Below are 17,743 nucleotides of genomic sequence, written 5' to 3'. Positions count from 1 at the left end.
CGGCTGTTCTGAGCCCATAGCTAAACCCACAATTGCGTGAGGTTTCTACGATGTAGAGATAATCTCAAAGCGCATGCTTGCAGCACTGGTATAGGTATCACCCACAACAGATGTCTGGGCTAGATTTGACGCTCCTCGTCGTCGTGACATCATTTTTGAGCATAGTAGCACGTGTCGGTGCCCATGAGAGAGAAAGGTTATGACGACGACGAGTATCTTGTAGGCCAGTAGGGATTTGGTAAAGCTGCAAGTCGAAAGCCAGAAGCGCAAGCTAGACACGCGCACCTCGCGACGCGTCCGACCGCGGGGTAAGCAATTGTCCAAGAACGACAGGAAGACGCGAAAGATAATTGCTGCGGCGATCGAGTGTTGGGCTCGGTAGCGACATATGTTCGCACGATAGCATATTGCGAACGGGAGTGTTGGTTCAGCGTTGGGGAGGAGCGGAGTTCCAGGGTCCGCGCGAGATATCTTGGCGCGATCATGTGATAGGCTAGTTCACTTATGGAAACCACCCACGGTCGCCTACAGCAAACAGTCTCAACACACTCATACATTTCTTTACTATGCCATTTCTCCGCTTTCCTAACTCCTAGTATCTTGTGGGTAAAGAATACCTTGGAGGTAGTCGTAGGTTTTCGCGTAAGCCCCAGAATTTAGCGCGCACTATCTTCCACCGCGACTTCCACATCGGCCCTTCACTTCATGTTCTGCAATCTCAATACCTTTGTATGCTTTTGAGCAACGAAGCGCACTCCATGACACGATATCTCTTCGTGTTCGGTGCACGTCTTGGAGCCTGTTAGATGCTGTCACAACGGCTATATACCACCTGGGCAGTGTCTGCACCAGCTGAAGCTTCGAAGACCTCGGGAGTTCGTCTGATCTTCGGTTTCGGTGTAAGCCGGATGCATTTATACTTCCATGCGCGTTCATTCCATGTCAGCTAAACTATCTCAAGCCTAGTCGGCAGGACGTGACGAGCACGAACGTGGCACGCACGGCACAAACGTGACACGCATGGCGCGAACGTGGCACGCACGGCACGAACGTGACAAGCACGAGGTCTTCTGAAACGCGACGCTTCGCGCCTGCGATGTGGTGGGTATGTCGTCGTCGTCCCTCAGGCGTACCCTTCGAACACAACGCGAATTCCTACAAAGACATCCATCCATGAGCAAGCATGGCGCATATGGTACCCAGTTCTTATTTTGCAAGCACTCTTCCTTCGGAGGTTGTTAGGGCTCGCGAACACTCCCACGCAGCACGCGACAGCATCATGAGCTCGCCTCCACGCTCACGTTCTTCAAGCCCAGGCTTGAACGACTACGCCGGCGAAGTTGTTCCTGGAAGCGGCCGATGCCTCAAATGTAACGCCCAGGGACATTGGGTCAAGGATTGTCCGTTGGCAACTTGCTTCCATTGTCGAAAGAAAGGTCACATCATGGATGACTGCCCGGACAAGGCCAAGATACAGTGTTACGGATGCAGCGGCTTCGGACATCTTCGCAAAGAATGTACGAAGAATGGATATGATACGCGCGGCACCGCGATGCGAGAAGAATTGCTTGAGACGCGTCAAACGCTACAAGATACGCAACAACAGCTGCAGCGCGCCCTGTATGAGATCGGTCAGCTACGCGAAGATCTACGAGTAGCAAAGACTCAGCACGAAGGCTGGCGTGCGTTCACAGCGAGTATCAACACGGACCCTTACACAATTCTCAATATGCAAGGTCTACACAAAAGTAACCTACCCGTTGGGAGCTTATCTGTCATGCTACGGTACTAATGCAACGAACAGACTTGCGATACACTCAACTTCGCGAGGTTGACCCGAGTGCAGCGAAGGCGCAAATGGAAGTCTATGAACGATACGTACAGGATCGTTTCGCTGTAAAGCCATATGACATATGCCCCACCGTAGACATGCTCGTAAACGAAATCGACTTCATTGAGATCAAGGAACCCGACGGTGATCTGCGATGGAGATATGATGCAGCCCTCACTCTCGCAAGGCAGATGTATCAACCACTGCTTAAGTACGGCTTCGGCAGGACTCCATTGGACAACCCCACGTGCGTGGCACTGCAACAAGCCGATATCCAACTGGATCACATCATCAGCGATATGCATGAAAATTTCGGAGACGAAGTGGATTTGAGAGAAGTTCATAATTGGATGGTGGCAAATCAGAATATCCTTAAGCAGCGTCAAGGTATCACGGAATACTACCCGGGTAGCATATGGCAGCTAGAACTGCGTCTTAGACGGGCCGGGTAGTTCAATGAATAGATGAGCTCAAGCCTTCGAAGAAATAGGTCGCGATGGTATTCTCGATATGCACCAGGCACACTTTTTCTGTATTGCTAGTCTTGGAGATGACTTTTCATGTAAGCTTTCCTGGCATCTTACACACTGATAGTCCTTATCCAAGATGCGTTTGAGTGTTCCTCGTACAGATATAAAACTGAACAGATCTGCAGCATATACTAAGATGAATACATGCAAATCAGATAGCCTAAAGTCAATGTGGGCTTTAGGGTGTTCATTCTTTCTCTCGAATGGGATGAATTTACACTGATGTCTTGAATCTAGAGCCACCAAGGCCTGGATTTCGTCAGGGCTGGGTCGTCTCATCATCGCGCATTATCACAGCAATAAGAATGACTTAGAACACGGTGGAAGAAAGTCTCTACAGATTTCACAAATACAGACGTAATTGAAGCGACCCTTTCGATCTGCGCAACACTGGATTGGTTGTTGTTGTGGGGTGTGTTGGGAATGGTTTCATGGTACGTTCCTCGCTAATAATTCTCAACACTGCCAGATAAATCATGCCTGATAACTCAGCTCACTCATACCATCTCACCACTTCCATCATCTCCTCTCGACCAGCCTACTTCTTCACGGCTTCCCTTACAACGCCAAAGATCCACGCCAAAATTCGACATGGTGGCACCTTGTTTCGATACCACTTGCAAGAACCCAGCTCATCTGTGCTTGAGCTGTGGGGAGCACGGCCATTACCGAGAGACGTGCGAAAAGTTCCCACCCAAATGCCTCCACTGCGAATTACCAGGCCATTTCATCGACGATTGCCCTCAGACTGAAACTATCCTTTGCTTCAACTGTCAGAAGTTTGGGCATACGAAGACAGGATGCCCTCTCCCACAAAAGAAACGCAAGTCAGACACGACTGAGGAATCGGTCGGCACAAAAATGTTGGCAGAGGCGAACAAGAAGACGAAGATTGTGCACAACGGGTGGGTGGCAAAGTATGGAGAGTTAGAGAAGAAGTTTGGTATTTCGGAGGGGATAAACAAGGAATTGTGGAGTGAGAATAAAGACTTGAAGAATGAGAGAGAAGACTGGAAAAGCGAGAAAAAAGACTTTCAGGGGAAGATCGATCGCTGTAAAAAGGATCTTCTTAAGAGGGAAGCATGGAGTGAGACACAAGCGACAAAGATTGAGGATTTGGAGGGGGACAATATTGCACTATTGTTGAAGAATGATGATCAAAAAGTGGAGATTGAGAGCTTAAAGGAGGAGTTCAGGACGTTGAAAGCATCAGTCAGAGAATCGCTGCGGGAGGCAGAATCTCGGCTCGATGCATGATCGGTGAGCTTATTCCCACCCGCTATCAATACACCAAACTCATGGAGTGAACAGGTCCGGCATGCAGTACCTTCAACACCCACGTCCGACAGTCAGACCGACAGAGACCTCGCTATCCGATGTGTAATACGAAATGACCAAAAGATAGCCCTCCTGGCTCTCACAGCAAAACGAAAGCATATTCCACGCATAAAACCCCGCAACGTAGGAGCCGTCCATATATCTCAGCAAAATGCGACAGTTCCAGTCGGGGAGGTTTCCACAAGCTCATCAAAATGTAAAAGCGCACAACAAAGAGACATAGTGTAATGAAGAAGACCAGGACTTTCACGTTTACTAAGTCAGTACCAGTAGGACAAGCAATACCATCCCTACAACCACCTTTTCAACCCAGGAAATGTTCGACACGTTGCTTGATCTGAAAGCATACCTAGATACTCGTGTCGAGAAAGCAGCAGAAGCAAGCAGTGAGACCATCAGTACTGACGAGCGCTTCGTACTGCCCAGATGAAGCCGACCGGCAGCCACTCTACCTAGGTACTCAATCTCATCTTCTTTCACTATCGCTATATCTCATTCAATCCCAAGATTAGTAATCAAATACATTTCAAGGGCATGTGGTCTAGACTCAACAGAACAGAGTATGGCAAGGCGCCCGTACGCGGTTGTACTGGCTTAAAGGCGAGCGAGCTTGCAGGGAGACGCGGATTCGAGTTTCGCCATGTCCACTTCATTATTATCTTTTTTGCTGCTCTTTTTGCGCGGACGTGGGAAATGTTTGTTTACTTGCTTAGGAACATATCTTTTTTGCTAAATTTGTGGTGACGCAGAAGTCTAGTTCACCTCAGCGTGCAATGGTGGAGTCGCTATCTTGGGACTAGGAGACGACAAGATCTTTTCGCGTTAGATGTTTCATGGATATAGCGTAGGTTGAAGTATACGTTACCTTCGGTAATACTTGTTCGATAGCATTTGATAGTGTGTATTTAGAAAAGGGCGGCCTAGCTTCGGTCATCCCCTAGTAACGTCCACTGTCTTCGTTCCAAGCCAACCCACCAGCCCAGCTTTTGTCCGCATCTCCGCCATCGATACATTGACCCTTTGTTACTGCAACACCTTATCTCACTTCTCCAGCGCACCCATATAAACGAAGGCCATTTTCTCAGTAACAGGTACCTTGCGTGACCCAGCCATTTCCTTGCTAGACTCACTCCTTTCATTCGCGTAGAGAGTATGGAACAACTCAATCAGCCTGAGCTCCTCTCCATGGACCAATGCGAGTGAAACATTGTGTTTTATATGCCATGCGTGAGGCGCGAAGCAGTTCTGGCAGAGACGTGCGAGAGTCTTCATATTCATATACTGTGTGATATTGGTGTCACAGCCCTGGGTATCACAGATCCGGCGGTGGAGGGCGGTATGAAGGTCAGCGAGACTGAACGTGGCCTGGGAGTGAATTCCAATGGCCATTCTTAGGGTACTTGGAGCGAGTGCGATGATCTAGGATTACAGCGTTAGTCCGAAAGCTGTTACTCTGAGCATCTCTCACTTACCTCTTTCCACTCAAACATTTGAGATACCAAGTCCATTGCCATTCTGTTGACTCCTCTCCATATCAATACAGTAGCAACATCCATGTGCAGGAAAACTTGCTGTTGCAACTCTACCGGAAGCCGAGAAAGTAAACCTAGATTAGGCGCGGTGGTGTAGTCTAGTCCCATAGCGTGACGGGCATCGTCGAGGAGACAATGACGAGCAAGGAGATCGTGATGGATAACGCCGTGAATAGTGTTTTCATTACGTACATGAACACGTATGTTGTTGGCCGCCGACATGACAGTTTACTTGGCTGGAAATGATTGTTGTGGTGAGGTGTAGGCGTCTGGGTGTGAAGAACAACAAATGTAGAAGACTGAGCGGACCTTTGACCAAGACTAGCGCAAGTGTAATGCGATTCCCATGTGACAAAAGAAGGGGAACAGGCTCTGTCGCGCGCTGGCGCTGGCTCAAGTAGACGGTTCATTGTGGTGATTATCGTTGATGCCTACCTAGGTATGACGCTTGGAACACTGCAAGATCATTAGTCACAAGAACCTATGTTGTGTATACGTATCCAATGAACAAGCAAAGATTTACACAGATGTCAGGACTGACACCTGCTGTGGAGATTTCGAACAATCGAGTTGTATTCCCCTGGCTTGTAGGATGCGTCAGACTCGCGTTTTACGTCGGATTAGAGCCAGCAATCAATGACCTGGAGCCTTCTGTGCCTGGATAAATCCCATCACGAAAATGCATAACATCTAGGCAGCATCTAAATTTCTGCGCGTGGAACTGATGCAAAAAGAATGTCGATAGAAGGAAGATAGCACCTGGGCATGTATGCATGGTGCGCAGGGGAAAACAGGGCATGTGCAAAAATTTGGCAAAAAAAAGAGAATCAATCTAGCTGCTCTCGGTTTCGATCCGAGGTCCTCCGGGTTATGAGCCCGGCGCGCTTCCGCTGCGCCAAGCAGCTTTTATGGTTGATTGGTTGATGGAGAACTTGCCAGTTTTATATTATATAATGGCAAACGAAGACTGATGAGTTCGAAATGTAGAGCATCACCACGTCCAACTCTCAAAACTATTGTGTGGGCATCCAAACGAGTTGTGGGATGTAGCGTGAAGATTCTGCTGTGACTCAAAAAGAAGCGAGTGGTTGTGGAGATCCCTTGCTAAAACCCTACACCCCAACCAAAACACAAAGCCCATCCACCCAAACGCCACGCTAACCCACATAGTCACCGGAACCCCTAACCAAAATACATAACTCATAATCATACAAAATCATCATCTCGAGAACGCACCCTCAGCATCATCCCCCAGCCCCCTAAACGCAATCCTCCCATTACTCCTCAACACCTCACAAACCGTCTCCGCACTCAACTCATACCCACTCTTCCGCCAGCGCGCATTAAGCCAATCCGCCAACGCATCCGCACTACAGCTAAACCTACGCGTATCCCACTCATGCAGAATCAAATCCACAATAGGCTGATCAGGCAGGGGCTCCGGGTGCGGATCCTGCAGCGGCACCGAACTCAACGGCATGGGTAGTGCGCGCGGCGGGAAGATGTTTTCGTAGGCAGTCAGGAAGTGGAGGAGGGTGTGTTCGGTGTGGGGGCGCGAGGCGAGGGTTATGCCGAAGGGTTGGCCGTTTAGTTTGAGCGCGGATAAGGGACAGGCGGCTGTGGGGTAGCCGGCTGCGGCTGCGAGGGCGGAGAGGGGGGCGTCGCCGGGGGCGACGATGAGGTCGAGGGAGAGGGTTGTGAAGAGGTAGTCGAGGCCTTCGGGTCCGCCGGCGGTTTGGAGGTGTTGGCGTGCGGCGTTTACTTCTTCGCGTTTGGTTGTGGATTGCAGGGCGGCCATTAGGTCGTTTTGGTCGGGGCAGGCTGGGGGGTGTTAGTAAGAGGAGGGAGTTTTGGTGGGTTGGAGGGCACGTACTGGGTGGCAGGCAGAGTTCGGGATGGTCCAGGTTGAAGTTGATGATCTCGGCCAGCGAGTGCATCTTTGTGACTTTGAAGTCGCGGATGAACTCTGCTAGACAATCTTTGAACTCGGAGTCTGCATCGTATCCGTATCAGTATATACCCAGCGCAATAGAGGAAGATACTAACAAACAACAGGCTCAAAGCAATTCTTGCCATCGATCGTCAAACTCGATTGGTTCGGCAACTCCACCGGATACACGACATCAACGCCCATCTCGATCATGCTTTGAACAATCATATCGTATTTCTGCGTCTGCACCATGTCAGCACTGCATAACCCAACACAACACCAACCCCTGCACCAAAACGTGCGTTCTATACTTCCATCTGTACGCAGAAGTAAGCGCTAACTCACCATGAATCGCTCGGCGTCAGCATTGATCCGCCCGCTTTTACGCCACGCCTTCCAAATACTCGGCTCGCAGATACCGATGCGGAGCGTCCCGAAATCCGGCTTGATCTTGAACGATCTGTGTGGACTGCTTGCGTGTTCTTCGCGGTTGGTGGGAACCATCATGGCGTCCATTAGCGCTACGAGGTCTTTTGCTGATTTGGCCTATGGTACCGTCAGTGCGTGGAGTACGAGCTGACGCATCCGCGTGTGCTTACCATGCCGCCGACGGCGTCGAATGTCTTGCTCAGGTTGAAAATGCCGTCCATTGGTATTTGCCCAGCTGTGGGTTTAAGAGCGTAGAGCGCGGCTCGGTTTGCGGGCGTGATTAACGATCCGATGGTGTCTGTTCCGATGGCAAGGGTGCTGAAACCTGAGGCTACTGCGACTGCGGATCCAGTTGATGATCCTCCTGGTGCGGAAAGCTCCCAGTGTAGCTTCCTTTTCGCGATGTGTCTTGAGACATACGGCGACTGACACTGTCCACCGACTGCTGACCATCCTGGAGGCATAGAAGGGTTCTTGAGACCGCAGAATTCAGTCAGGTTCGATTTTCCGATGATGATCATGCCGCGTTTGACCAGTCTTTCGACAATTGTTGCGCTTTTCTTGGGTATGCATCCTACGAAAGCGTACGATCCTGCACATCAGTAAGTCACTGGCCTGGATCCAAGTTAACTATCCACATACCAACTGTGGTATCCATGCCTAGCTTCTCATCGGTCATAATGTTATCTTTCAACACTATCGGGATACCATGTAGGGGGCCTCTTATCTTGCCTCTTGCCCGCTCATCGTCCAGCTTCCTAGCCATCTTGATCACTTCATGCTTTGGCGCGACCGAAATCAATGCACGTAATTGTCTTCCTCTTCTGTTGTGCTGTTCAATTTCCTTCAAATACAACCGCACTATCTGCACACTTGTGAGAGCTTGTGCATTCATGAGCTCGGAAAGCTCAAAGGCCGAAATCGTAAGCGGATCAAAGTCTGGCAGCCATGCATCGTCGGCCGAAGATGTGAAGGATGCTTTGCGCGACGCATTACTGTTGTCGACAGACTCCCGTGGTTGTGCGTTTCCGATGTTTGGCGCAAGGGCCGTTTTCAGATATCTGAATACCTTCGGCATGGCTGTGTTGGATTTGCGACCGTCGGCTGTGCCCAATGTGGGGTGCGGGCGCGTGGGGATGGAGATGCCGGGATGTGTGTCGATCCGGGGTGATGAAAGCGGAGCGTGAACGTTGTTTGGAGTGCGAGTACGTGCGATCGCAAGACTGAACAACCAGATCGTCAATGTAGGGAGACGAGGCAACCAAAAGCGTCTGCAGGGGACGTGGGCTCCGCTAGATTATGAGTGCTCGCCATGGCTGCGTCCGAGGCTCTAGACATCGCCAGTGGCTGCGGGTATGATCACTCCTTCGAGGCCTGACCGAACTGGACGTTCGCCTTCTGACATCCCGGTCCATGGCGTCCATAGACTGTGTGGAGTAATAGGGTTGGTGGTTTTGGTGAAGCCAATCGAGGACAAGTATTTCCGGTAATTCGTACTTTATGTTCTTCCTATTCGCAGATGCGAAAGCCCCGTAAGAACCACATGATGCGTGATCAGGTTGAAGTTGCACAACACTTTACCCGGAACGCAGGGCCGCACGGAGCTGTTGGCGGTTGACGTCTCGCTTACGGTCAGATGGTGGCTGCTCACCCTGCTCCCATCCAGCCGGCTGGATATTGGCACTCTTGGGTTCTGCGGAGTCGTGGTCTATTCGGTGTTTTTACCTCAAGAGTGTACCTGCTGCCTGGTGTCGGATGAGCTGGCTGATCTTTACTACTACCATTACACATGACTCTACAGATTAATTCCAGTCTCTGCATCAATATCACCGAGGTTCATTGTTCATCATGAAGGATTTCCCTTCGTGATCTTCACCAAGGTCTGTCCCAGTGAAACTTAGCCGTTGCTCGAGATCTCTGCGCCCTGGTGGCACAGCGATATACTTCGTCGTGAGACGATAAGAAGACTTACCCTCTTAAACTCGAGCAACCATGGCGTCCTTCGTGTATACCGGACTGGGTAATGTTTGGGGAACCCGAACCCCTGTCTCGCTTCCAGACATAAGTTTGCCGTGTTATGCGGGGTATCGACTCCTACAGCTTTGGTGGTCTGATACGTTGTTAATTCCTGAGCATGGTTGTTGCAGTCGCAGCACGTGGAATGTCGAAGCGCTACGACGAATCGCCGTTCGATCGAGGCTGACAGCGCGGCCAGGCCCGCAGGAGGCACGCGGGAGTCACTGTCACATCACGATGAAGGACCGATCAGAACGGTGGCACAGTTCTCGAAGAGCATTCAGGCGGCGCGGCTAGTCAAGCCTAGAATAGCGTCAGCGCTTCAACCTGCCGCCGTGCGTCCAGATGGTCAAGACGCAATATGCAGCCCCATACTTTGCAATATACGACGCCACGCTGTATAAATTACCTCCAGGTCAACTGATGCCACTGGGTAGTGTGTGCGTAGTTGCCACTTCCGCCAATCTGGACTGCGGGATCCCTCACTGCCGTAGGTGGATGTCAAAAGCCGAGGCAGGTCCCGGTACTGCATGCTGGGAATTAATCAAGAGTGAATGTAGTGCCAACCTGATGCGTATCTAGCGGATGCGGAGGAAGATGTCTAGTCATTGGACAGGTTGGGCATGCGAGAGCCTGACACGTCAAAAAGTTGATCGCGTTCATGGAGATGAAAAAATGATCGTTTACTACCGCTAATTCGACGCCAGCTTAAAGCATCTTCTGCGGAAAGTGCGACCTCTGCCGTCGTGTCGCAGATGTGATAGTGGATACCATTCGAAACTGGAAAGTGATTAGAGGTAGGCATGTATAGGCTGCAATACAAGTGTTGAGCAACGTTCTGCCGTTGCTTTTCGTGCCTTCAGACTACCACAGACGAGCATGTCCCTAGAACGTCGTCGTAGCCAGTCTGCTCGCCGCATTCTTCGCGTCAATGCGATCATCATCCTCTTCAACCCCCTTCTGGCTGCCTGCCTTGCTAGTCGCACGTTTCCTCCCATTCACAGACTCTTCCTCATTCTCATCGGCCTCGGGGAGAGGCGCCACGATACTGCCGCTCATGCTACGATTGAGGCCGTCACCTGGGCGCCGTGGTACACCGGACCATGCATCGCCCTTGGGGCCTTGTGAACTGGCCATGGCAGTACGGCGCTGGGTGGGATGTGCTTCGCGACCCAGCCGGGAAAGGCCGCCACTACCGTCGATAGCGCGGATGTCTGGTCGTACCGATTCTAGTGTCGCAAGCGTACGGCGCTCTGCTTCGATTTCTCGCACGACGTATTCGCGGATCGCTTGCCTCATGTCTTGTGTGGTCCTGTTGAACCATTTGCGTTGCTCTTGTAGGAGGTTGGCTGTGACGCGCTGAGCTTTCGTTGTGAGGTATTGTTCGTGGCTTCTCGCTTCGTCTAAGGCTGCGATAGCTTCGTCGACCTTGTCCCGCTTAACGCTCGAGCTGGCTTTGAGCCTATCGGCTGCGGACAGCTTGGACTTTGTCGCGGATTGTGCTTGTAGGAGCTCGCGAAGGAGGATGTGTCGGTTTGTGAGGGTTTCTTTCGCAATAAAGGCGTCGCTGCTGTGGTATTGGAGAGGGTCGCCGAGAGTTGTAGCTTCGGCAGTACCCTGCGCTGCGTGAAAGTCGCCCGTGGCCTGGATGACCTTCCCGAGCTTCTTGTATGCGTGTGAGAGACCGACGTGTGTTTCTTGGACATGTAGCGCTGCGAACTTGGCACCGAGGTCGGACTCTGCGACGCCCAGATCTAGATTATGTTAGCCATGGACTGAAAGGTCTGCCTAGGAAGCGCCTACTTCTCCTGTGCTTCACGACTTTCTCTAACTTCTGCTCCGCCTCCATTGTGCCTAGGTAAAAGGCCTTGACGACTGGTCGTGCCGCAGCAAGTTCCGGTGTATCGTCTGGTGGCGGCGCAAACTGCTTGATCATCTTGCGGCGCACGCCAGTCGCAGGCTGTTTCCTCCGCACCACAGGGCTGTATCCAAAGTCGCTCTCCACGAAGAAGACCATCTCTTCATCGCGTATCAGGATGTCATTGCTGCATACAATGTTCAGCCACCGTTGTAGCGAAGTCTTCAGGCGTGCCTCGTCTTCGTCGGTGCCTGCGCCTGCCGAAGTAGTCGCGGGCGGTACTGCAGGCACAATAGCTTCGGGGCATGCTGAGATGAGATGCTCGCCCAGCTTTACAAACTCGGAATGCAGGCGTCGGACATCGCGGAATTGAGTGGTGCGGAACTTGGGGAGGTTCGTCTGGAGAGAGGTCAGTAGGAGTGGAAAATGGGGGCCAGGCGTGCGCGGTATGGGCAGGATTGGTGCAGCTATGCAGTCCGACTGAGATGCCGGAGAAGCACATGACTACCTTGCACCACGCCTCAATGTCCGCTATGTCGCGCGCCTCTAGCCCGGTCGTGTCGATGTTGTGGAGACGTACGTAGACATCAAATCGCAGTATCGGGTCCTTCTTGCTATTCCGCTCGAGTCCCGTGACCTTGGCCTGGAGCTTGTAGTGTTGCTGTTGCCGCTGCGGCCTGTTGCCGTGGTATCGCTGCGGCTGCTGCTGGCCCTGCTGCGCATTGGGTGACCGCGGCGCATCTTGGCCCGGCATCTGTGGTTGCTGCAGATGGTCGCCGTTCTCTGGCGCCGTGCCGGGCCGGCTTTGCGCATCTTGGTCGCCCATGTAGCCGTACTGCTCACCACCTTCGTGGTACGGGGAAGCCTGCGGAGGCAGCGGGGATGAGGGGATGTCGTTCGTCGGCGGCTGGCCAAACGACGTTCGGTTGGCCTGGGGCGACGATGCCCATGGGTCGCGGCCGCCGGGATGGTCCGGGTCGTGGGCGCTGTAGTCCATGGTGTGTGGTGGGGAATTGAAGCTCTGGACAGCTGCACCGAGCTGTCGAGTGATGCGATGATGTCGCTCGAATGCCCTGACCTGCCCTGGAATTAGCCGAGCTAGGCAAGGCGCGAACGTCGACATCCTTCACATCACGTGCGACTGCCAAACAGTCAAACGCTGTCAGTTCGCCCATCTATCGCACTGAGCAGTACTGGGCATGAGGGTCGGATGGGTTACGTCTACCCGTCGAGTCTTGCGACACCATGTGAAGACTCCACGGCGCTTGCTGTCGACGCAACCACACCATGATCTGCTTTCCAAGGCCACCCGCAACATTGGCATCATCGCCCACATCGATGCAGTAAGTGCCGTCTTCTGTTAGTTAGATTTGTTCTGACGATTCGGTAGGGGAAAACCACGACGACGGAGCGTATGCTCTACTATAGCGGAGTGACAAGGCGAATAGGAAGTACGTACCCGTTGTAACACTTTAAACGCTATGCTTTCTTTTCGTTTTCAATTGCTTTTAGTCGAGAGACATGCACTATCCCTTATTTGTCTCTATTCCTATTCCTTTTCTAGACGTTTTAGAATTCTGACCAAGTGCTTCGCCTGTGTCGACCACTCCCTCACTCAAACCTGGCCATTGCCATTTGGGTGGATCATACATAGATTTCAGGAGCCATATGTGGATTGTATCTAACATCCCACAGATGTCGACGAAGGCTCGACAGTAACCGACTTTCTCCCCGCTGAGCGAGCACGCGGCATCACCATCCAGTCCGCAGCCATCACATTCCACTGGCCTCCCGTACCACCAAGCACTCAGACTCCGCCACCGCCACCACAGCTACCAGCCTCATTCGACAATGTTCTAAGATCTTCAACATCTCACAACATCAATCTCATCGACACGCCCGGTCACGCAGACTTTACTTTCGAAGTGCTACGTTCGCTTCGTGTCCTAGACGGTGCTGTATGTATCCTCGATGGAGTTGCCGGTGTTGAAGCCCAAACGGAGAAAGTGTGGACGCAAGCTGGACATTACCATATCCCTAGGATCATTTTTGTTAACAAGCTGGACCGTGTGGGCGCCGCGTTCTCACGAACCGTCAAAGAGATAGGCGTTAGATTGCACGGATGGCCAGCCGTCTGTCAAATCCCGTGGTGGAAGAATGGCAACGGCGACTTCGTTGGAGTCGGTGATGCTATCAACTTACGCGGTATGCTCTGGCAAGCCGGTGGCGATGGCAGAGATATTCAAGCTTTTGGGCTGCAAGATCTGAGTAAAACCGACGAGAAGTTTGCAGAAGAGATCAAGAAGGCGAGGATAGCCCTCGTTGAAATCTTGAGTGAGCATGACGACGTCATGGTCGAGCACTTCCTGGAACACGATGAAGACCACCTTGCTATCTCTGGACTCCAGATCATGCAGTCATTACGCCGGGTCGTACTACAGGCACCGCAGAAAGTCATACCAGTCTTCGCCGGCGCCTCTTTCCGCAACATCGGCGTTCAACCGCTGCTCGACTCGGTCGTTGATCTCCTCCCCTCACCACTCGAACGACCAGATCCTGAGATCAGCATCTCCAACCAAAGCAGCACACTATCATCCCTTCTCAGTGCCGCAGCAGCAGCGCCAACGAAGACTACCAAGCCATCAAAGAAACAGCAGCAAAACAACGGCGAACTAGCCATCGCAGAAGTCAAAAACCTCAGCGCCTGCGCCCTCGCCTTCAAAGTCGTCAACGACGCCAAACGCGGCGTCCTCGTCTACGTCCGCGTCTACTCCGGCTCCATCGACCGCGGCGCCACCCTCTACAACACCAACCTCTCCCTCGCCGAACGCGCACCCCGCCTGCTCAAAATGTACGCCAACGACGCCGTAGAAGTCGACAGCATCTCCGCCGGCCAAATCGGCGTGATAACCGGGCTCAAGCACGCAAGAACCGGAGACACGTTGATCGTCTACCGCGGCCTCCAAATGAAAGGCACACCCCCAGGTGGTCTTCACACGCTGCAACTCCGCCCCATCGCCGTCCCTCCCCCCGTCTTCTTCACCAGCATCGAACCGAACAGTCTCAGCGAACAGAAACACGTCCAAGAGAGCCTGGCTATCCTCCTCCGCGAAGACCCCAGTCTGCATCTCTCCATCGACGAAGAATCCGGGCAGACTCATTTGGCCGGCATGGGCGACTTGCATTTAGAAATCGCACGAGACAGATTGCTCAACGATTTCAAAGCCAAAGCACGCATCGGAAAGATAGAAATCGGATACAGGGAGACAATCACTACGATGACGCCAACGGAGCCATACACATATACACTAGATAAACTCGTTGCGGGGAAACAGACGAAAGCAGCTATAACCGCTTCTGTGGAAAGCGTAGAAGACAACAGTGTGATCCCGCTTTCCCCCGTCCAGCACCAAATCGACGAACGACACTTACGCGAAAACCCATTCGAAACCACATACCCCCTCCCCGACAACAACCACCTCCACATCCACCACCCCCCGCTCTCAAACCTCGACTCTTCGGCTCATAAACAACACATCCCCCCACACCTCTCCCTCCCCGGTATCCTGCACGCCCTTCAAGCCGGTACATCCGCCGCGCTAGCCCGCGGCCCTTTCAACGGCTTTCCCGTAGCAAACACACGCGTTAGCCTCACACTGGATGCGAGTGCGCATCTTTTCCCCGAAACAACGTCCACGGCGCTTTCCATGGCGGCGCGCGCGGCTGTAGGAGCGGGTTTGAGGCAGGCGAGTGGGGCGCAGCCCGCTACGCTTATGGAACCGGTTATGAACGTGACAATCTTCGTCAACGAAGGTAGTATGGGAGCCGTAGTACAAGATATTACCTCCTCACGCGGCGGACAAATCTTATCGCTTGATGGATCCGACTCTTCATCCGTATCTTCATCTTCCTCGTCATCTTCCGACGACGCCCTCCCACGCATCGACCCGCACCTGATCTACACGCCCCCCGACCCCTTTGCGTCAGGGACGGGTGATATGGGGAGCGGCTTGAGCGATAGCCAGAGACAGATTGTAGCTAGGGTGCCGCTGAAGGAGATGGTGGGGTATTTGAATCAGTTGAGAGCGCTGACGGGCGGGCGGGGCACGTTTGTGATGAGTGTGGATGGGTTTGAGAAGATGGGAAGCCAGAGGCAGAGGGACGTTTTGGATGCGTTGAGGGATTTTTAGAGATCTAGAGGGAAAAAGAGAGGGGGTGTATGAGTAGATGAAGTAGTGTATATGTATTTCAAACCATCTCAATGCAATATGCGCAATATGCTTTAAATCTATCCAGTTTCGCCACCCACGGCCATGCTTCCCCTGTATATGATACTACACTCACGCCGTAAGTGCACTACTCAACCCCAGTATCCCCATTCCCGCAAACGCACTAACAAAGCACAAGCGTCTCGAATTCGTCAAATCCAGACTCTCGCCCAGCAGCTGCAAGCTCACCATCGCCATAATCCCCGCAGTAACTGCAAACATGCATCCGTAAATAGTATCCATGCCCTCATCAGCGCCGTGCTCCCGACCCCTACCCTGAATCTTGAACCACAGCGCTGCGACACCAGCACCGAGTGGCTGACTGACGCCACCTAGGACGGCAGAGATGAGCATGGCTTTCCAGCGGGAGCCGATGGCGAGGTAGAGGGGGAGAGCGAGAGCGAAACCTTCGGTGATGTTGTGGATGAAGAGGGCGAGGAAGATGGAGAAGCCGAGGGTAGGGTTGGCGTGGTTGGTGGCGTATGTGATGAAGCCTTCGGGGATTTTGTGCAGGGCGATTGCTGTGCTTGTTTGGAGGCCGAGGGAGAGGAAGGCATTTGTTGGGACGTGGTGGTGGTGTTGTTGGGCCTCCTGGTCATGTTCGTCGTGGCTGTGGCCATGATGGTGGTGGTGGTCAGTGTGCGATGAGGTAGTCGAGGATGAGCGGCTGTGCTTTTGGAGGGGTTGGATATCGTGTGCTGCGTGGCCATTGGTAGACGGTAAACTTGCAAAAGAGCTTTCCATGGTGGCTGGTCCGGACTTTGTAGGTACCAGAGGTGTTGTTTCGTTCACATCCTCCAACGCTGTTCGTCGATCATGCGGTCCCTGCGAAGTTTGGCTTCTGCTCATCCCAGATGGTCGTGTAATACTCAAGCTGCCTAGGGACTTCCGTGACTGTAAGCGTGAAGGCCGTACTTCACACAGATCACCATAACATTGCCCGTTGTCAGTATCGTCACATGCTTTTTCGGCACCCACAATTAGTTGCGAGACTTTGGATGACAGCGTCTTGTGAAGCGATGGTCTCTGAGGTAGGGCGGCTTTCGAGTTCACGCTACTAGTCCCGTACGAAGTATGCTCCTCATGTCCGTGGGCGTGCGGAAGACTGAGCGGCTGCTCTTGCATCGGTTGGTGAGAGTGCGATTCCTCTTCTTGAAACTTCCCCTGCTCTTCATCATCGTGTTTGCTTTCGCAGTCGACAACTGAGTGCGGAATGTACTGGTGCAGTATTCCGGAAAGGACTGAGATGCCAAGAGCACCAACAAGGAAGCACCCGATCAAAGTCAGTATCGCATTGCGCGGTGACATGCCTCCCTTTTTCAGATAATTCTTCGCCGACGGAAGCATGCTGTATAGTGATGAGAATATCTTGAAGTTGAGTCAGCAAGAGTCAAACGAAGCCCAGCAGCTCCACTCACCATAACACCAAAGGAAAGACTCAGACCCGTCGACAAGAACGCATTACTCTCTTCAATCTTGAAGTTCCTCTTGCCAGGAAAATATCGCACAATAAGGTCGACGCATATTATCGAAGCTAGCCATCTTTAGCATCTGCCCTGACTGAAGTTCTCAGAATCCCGGTCGATGGGATCAACCGCGGGAATAAATCTCACCTCCAAATGTACATGCTGTTTACGCGTTAGCTCATCTGCTTCCCCGTGAAATCCATGCAGCTTCCCGCGCGCAATCGTCAATCCATACCTATGCCGCTGACCGCAGTCATGATCCACCCACGCGTATCGTTATCGAGAACCATGGTGCCTGGCCTGCAGGTACACACTTTGGGAAATGACGTCGTTATGCCAAGCTCCTTGTCGCTTTCACGGGTAGGGGATAGTACGCGGAAATGCAAAGGCGATCAGATTGTTCTAGAGAGCGGGCGGCAGGCGGATAAGAGATGATGAAGTTTGTATGTACAAGAGGGTCCTGGTCAGATGAGGCGTCTTCTTCGCACCGTGTTGGCCTCCTAGCGCGTCGAGGACAGTCAAGGAAAAATCGGGTTTAGCGGCTT

The 17,743-nt window shown here is 52.5% G+C and overlaps 5 protein-coding genes and 1 non-coding gene across 6 annotated transcripts; 2 read left to right on the top strand and 4 right to left on the bottom strand.

Annotated features, from left to right (window-relative positions):
* Nucleotides 1-1,729: 1,729 nt before the first annotated feature.
* On the top strand, nucleotides 1,730-2,283 carry J4E83_000811 (uncharacterized protein; the record flags this gene model as incomplete). Its single annotated transcript, XM_049327768.1, has 2 exons — nucleotides 1,730-1,736; nucleotides 1,805-2,283. 2 exons carry the CDS (start codon nucleotides 1,730-1,732, stop codon nucleotides 2,281-2,283), a joined length of 486 nt encoding a protein of 161 aa, XP_049193913.1.
* A 3,781-nt stretch (nucleotides 2,284-6,064) lies between these two features.
* On the bottom strand, nucleotides 6,065-6,136 carry J4E83_000810. Its single transcript has one exon. It is a non-coding gene; the product is annotated as a tRNA-Met (tRNA).
* Nucleotides 6,137-6,450: 314 nt separating this feature from the next.
* Nucleotides 6,451-8,668, bottom strand: J4E83_000809 (uncharacterized protein; the record flags this gene model as incomplete). Its single annotated transcript, XM_049327767.1, has 6 exons — nucleotides 6,451-7,052; nucleotides 7,105-7,224; nucleotides 7,278-7,404; nucleotides 7,507-7,707; nucleotides 7,761-8,182; nucleotides 8,233-8,668. 6 exons carry the CDS (start codon nucleotides 8,666-8,668, stop codon nucleotides 6,451-6,453), a joined length of 1,908 nt encoding a protein of 635 aa, XP_049193912.1.
* Nucleotides 8,669-10,491: 1,823 nt separating this feature from the next.
* Nucleotides 10,492-12,461, bottom strand: J4E83_000808 (uncharacterized protein; the record flags this gene model as incomplete). The annotated part of the gene is made up of 3 exons (XM_049327766.1): nucleotides 10,492-11,360; nucleotides 11,410-11,863; nucleotides 12,045-12,461. 3 exons carry the CDS (start codon nucleotides 12,459-12,461, stop codon nucleotides 10,492-10,494), a joined length of 1,740 nt encoding a protein of 579 aa, XP_049193911.1.
* A 202-nt stretch (nucleotides 12,462-12,663) lies between these two features.
* J4E83_000807 (uncharacterized protein) lies at nucleotides 12,664-15,654 on the top strand (the record flags this gene model as incomplete). The annotated part of the gene is made up of 3 exons (XM_049327765.1): nucleotides 12,664-12,807; nucleotides 12,855-12,915; nucleotides 13,160-15,654. 3 exons carry the CDS (start codon nucleotides 12,664-12,666, stop codon nucleotides 15,652-15,654), a joined length of 2,700 nt encoding a protein of 899 aa, XP_049193910.1.
* Nucleotides 15,655-15,804: 150 nt separating this feature from the next.
* Nucleotides 15,805-16,910, bottom strand: J4E83_000806 (uncharacterized protein; the record flags this gene model as incomplete). The annotated part of the gene is made up of 2 exons (XM_049327764.1): nucleotides 15,805-16,323; nucleotides 16,839-16,910. The coding sequence occupies 2 exons, from the start codon at nucleotides 16,908-16,910 to the stop codon at nucleotides 15,805-15,807; spliced, it is 591 nt and encodes a 196-aa protein (XP_049193909.1).
* Between the last annotated feature and the right edge of the window lie 833 nt (nucleotides 16,911-17,743).

The sequence above is a fragment of the Alternaria metachromatica genome, assembly GCF_023757995.1.
Source record: "Alternaria metachromatica strain BMP 0045 chromosome Unknown scaffold_1, whole genome shotgun sequence".
NCBI lineage: Eukaryota > Fungi > Ascomycota > Dothideomycetes > Pleosporales > Pleosporaceae > Alternaria > Alternaria metachromatica.
Note: the sequence above shows the minus strand (reverse complement) of the source record. Positions and strands in the feature narration are given on the sequence as shown.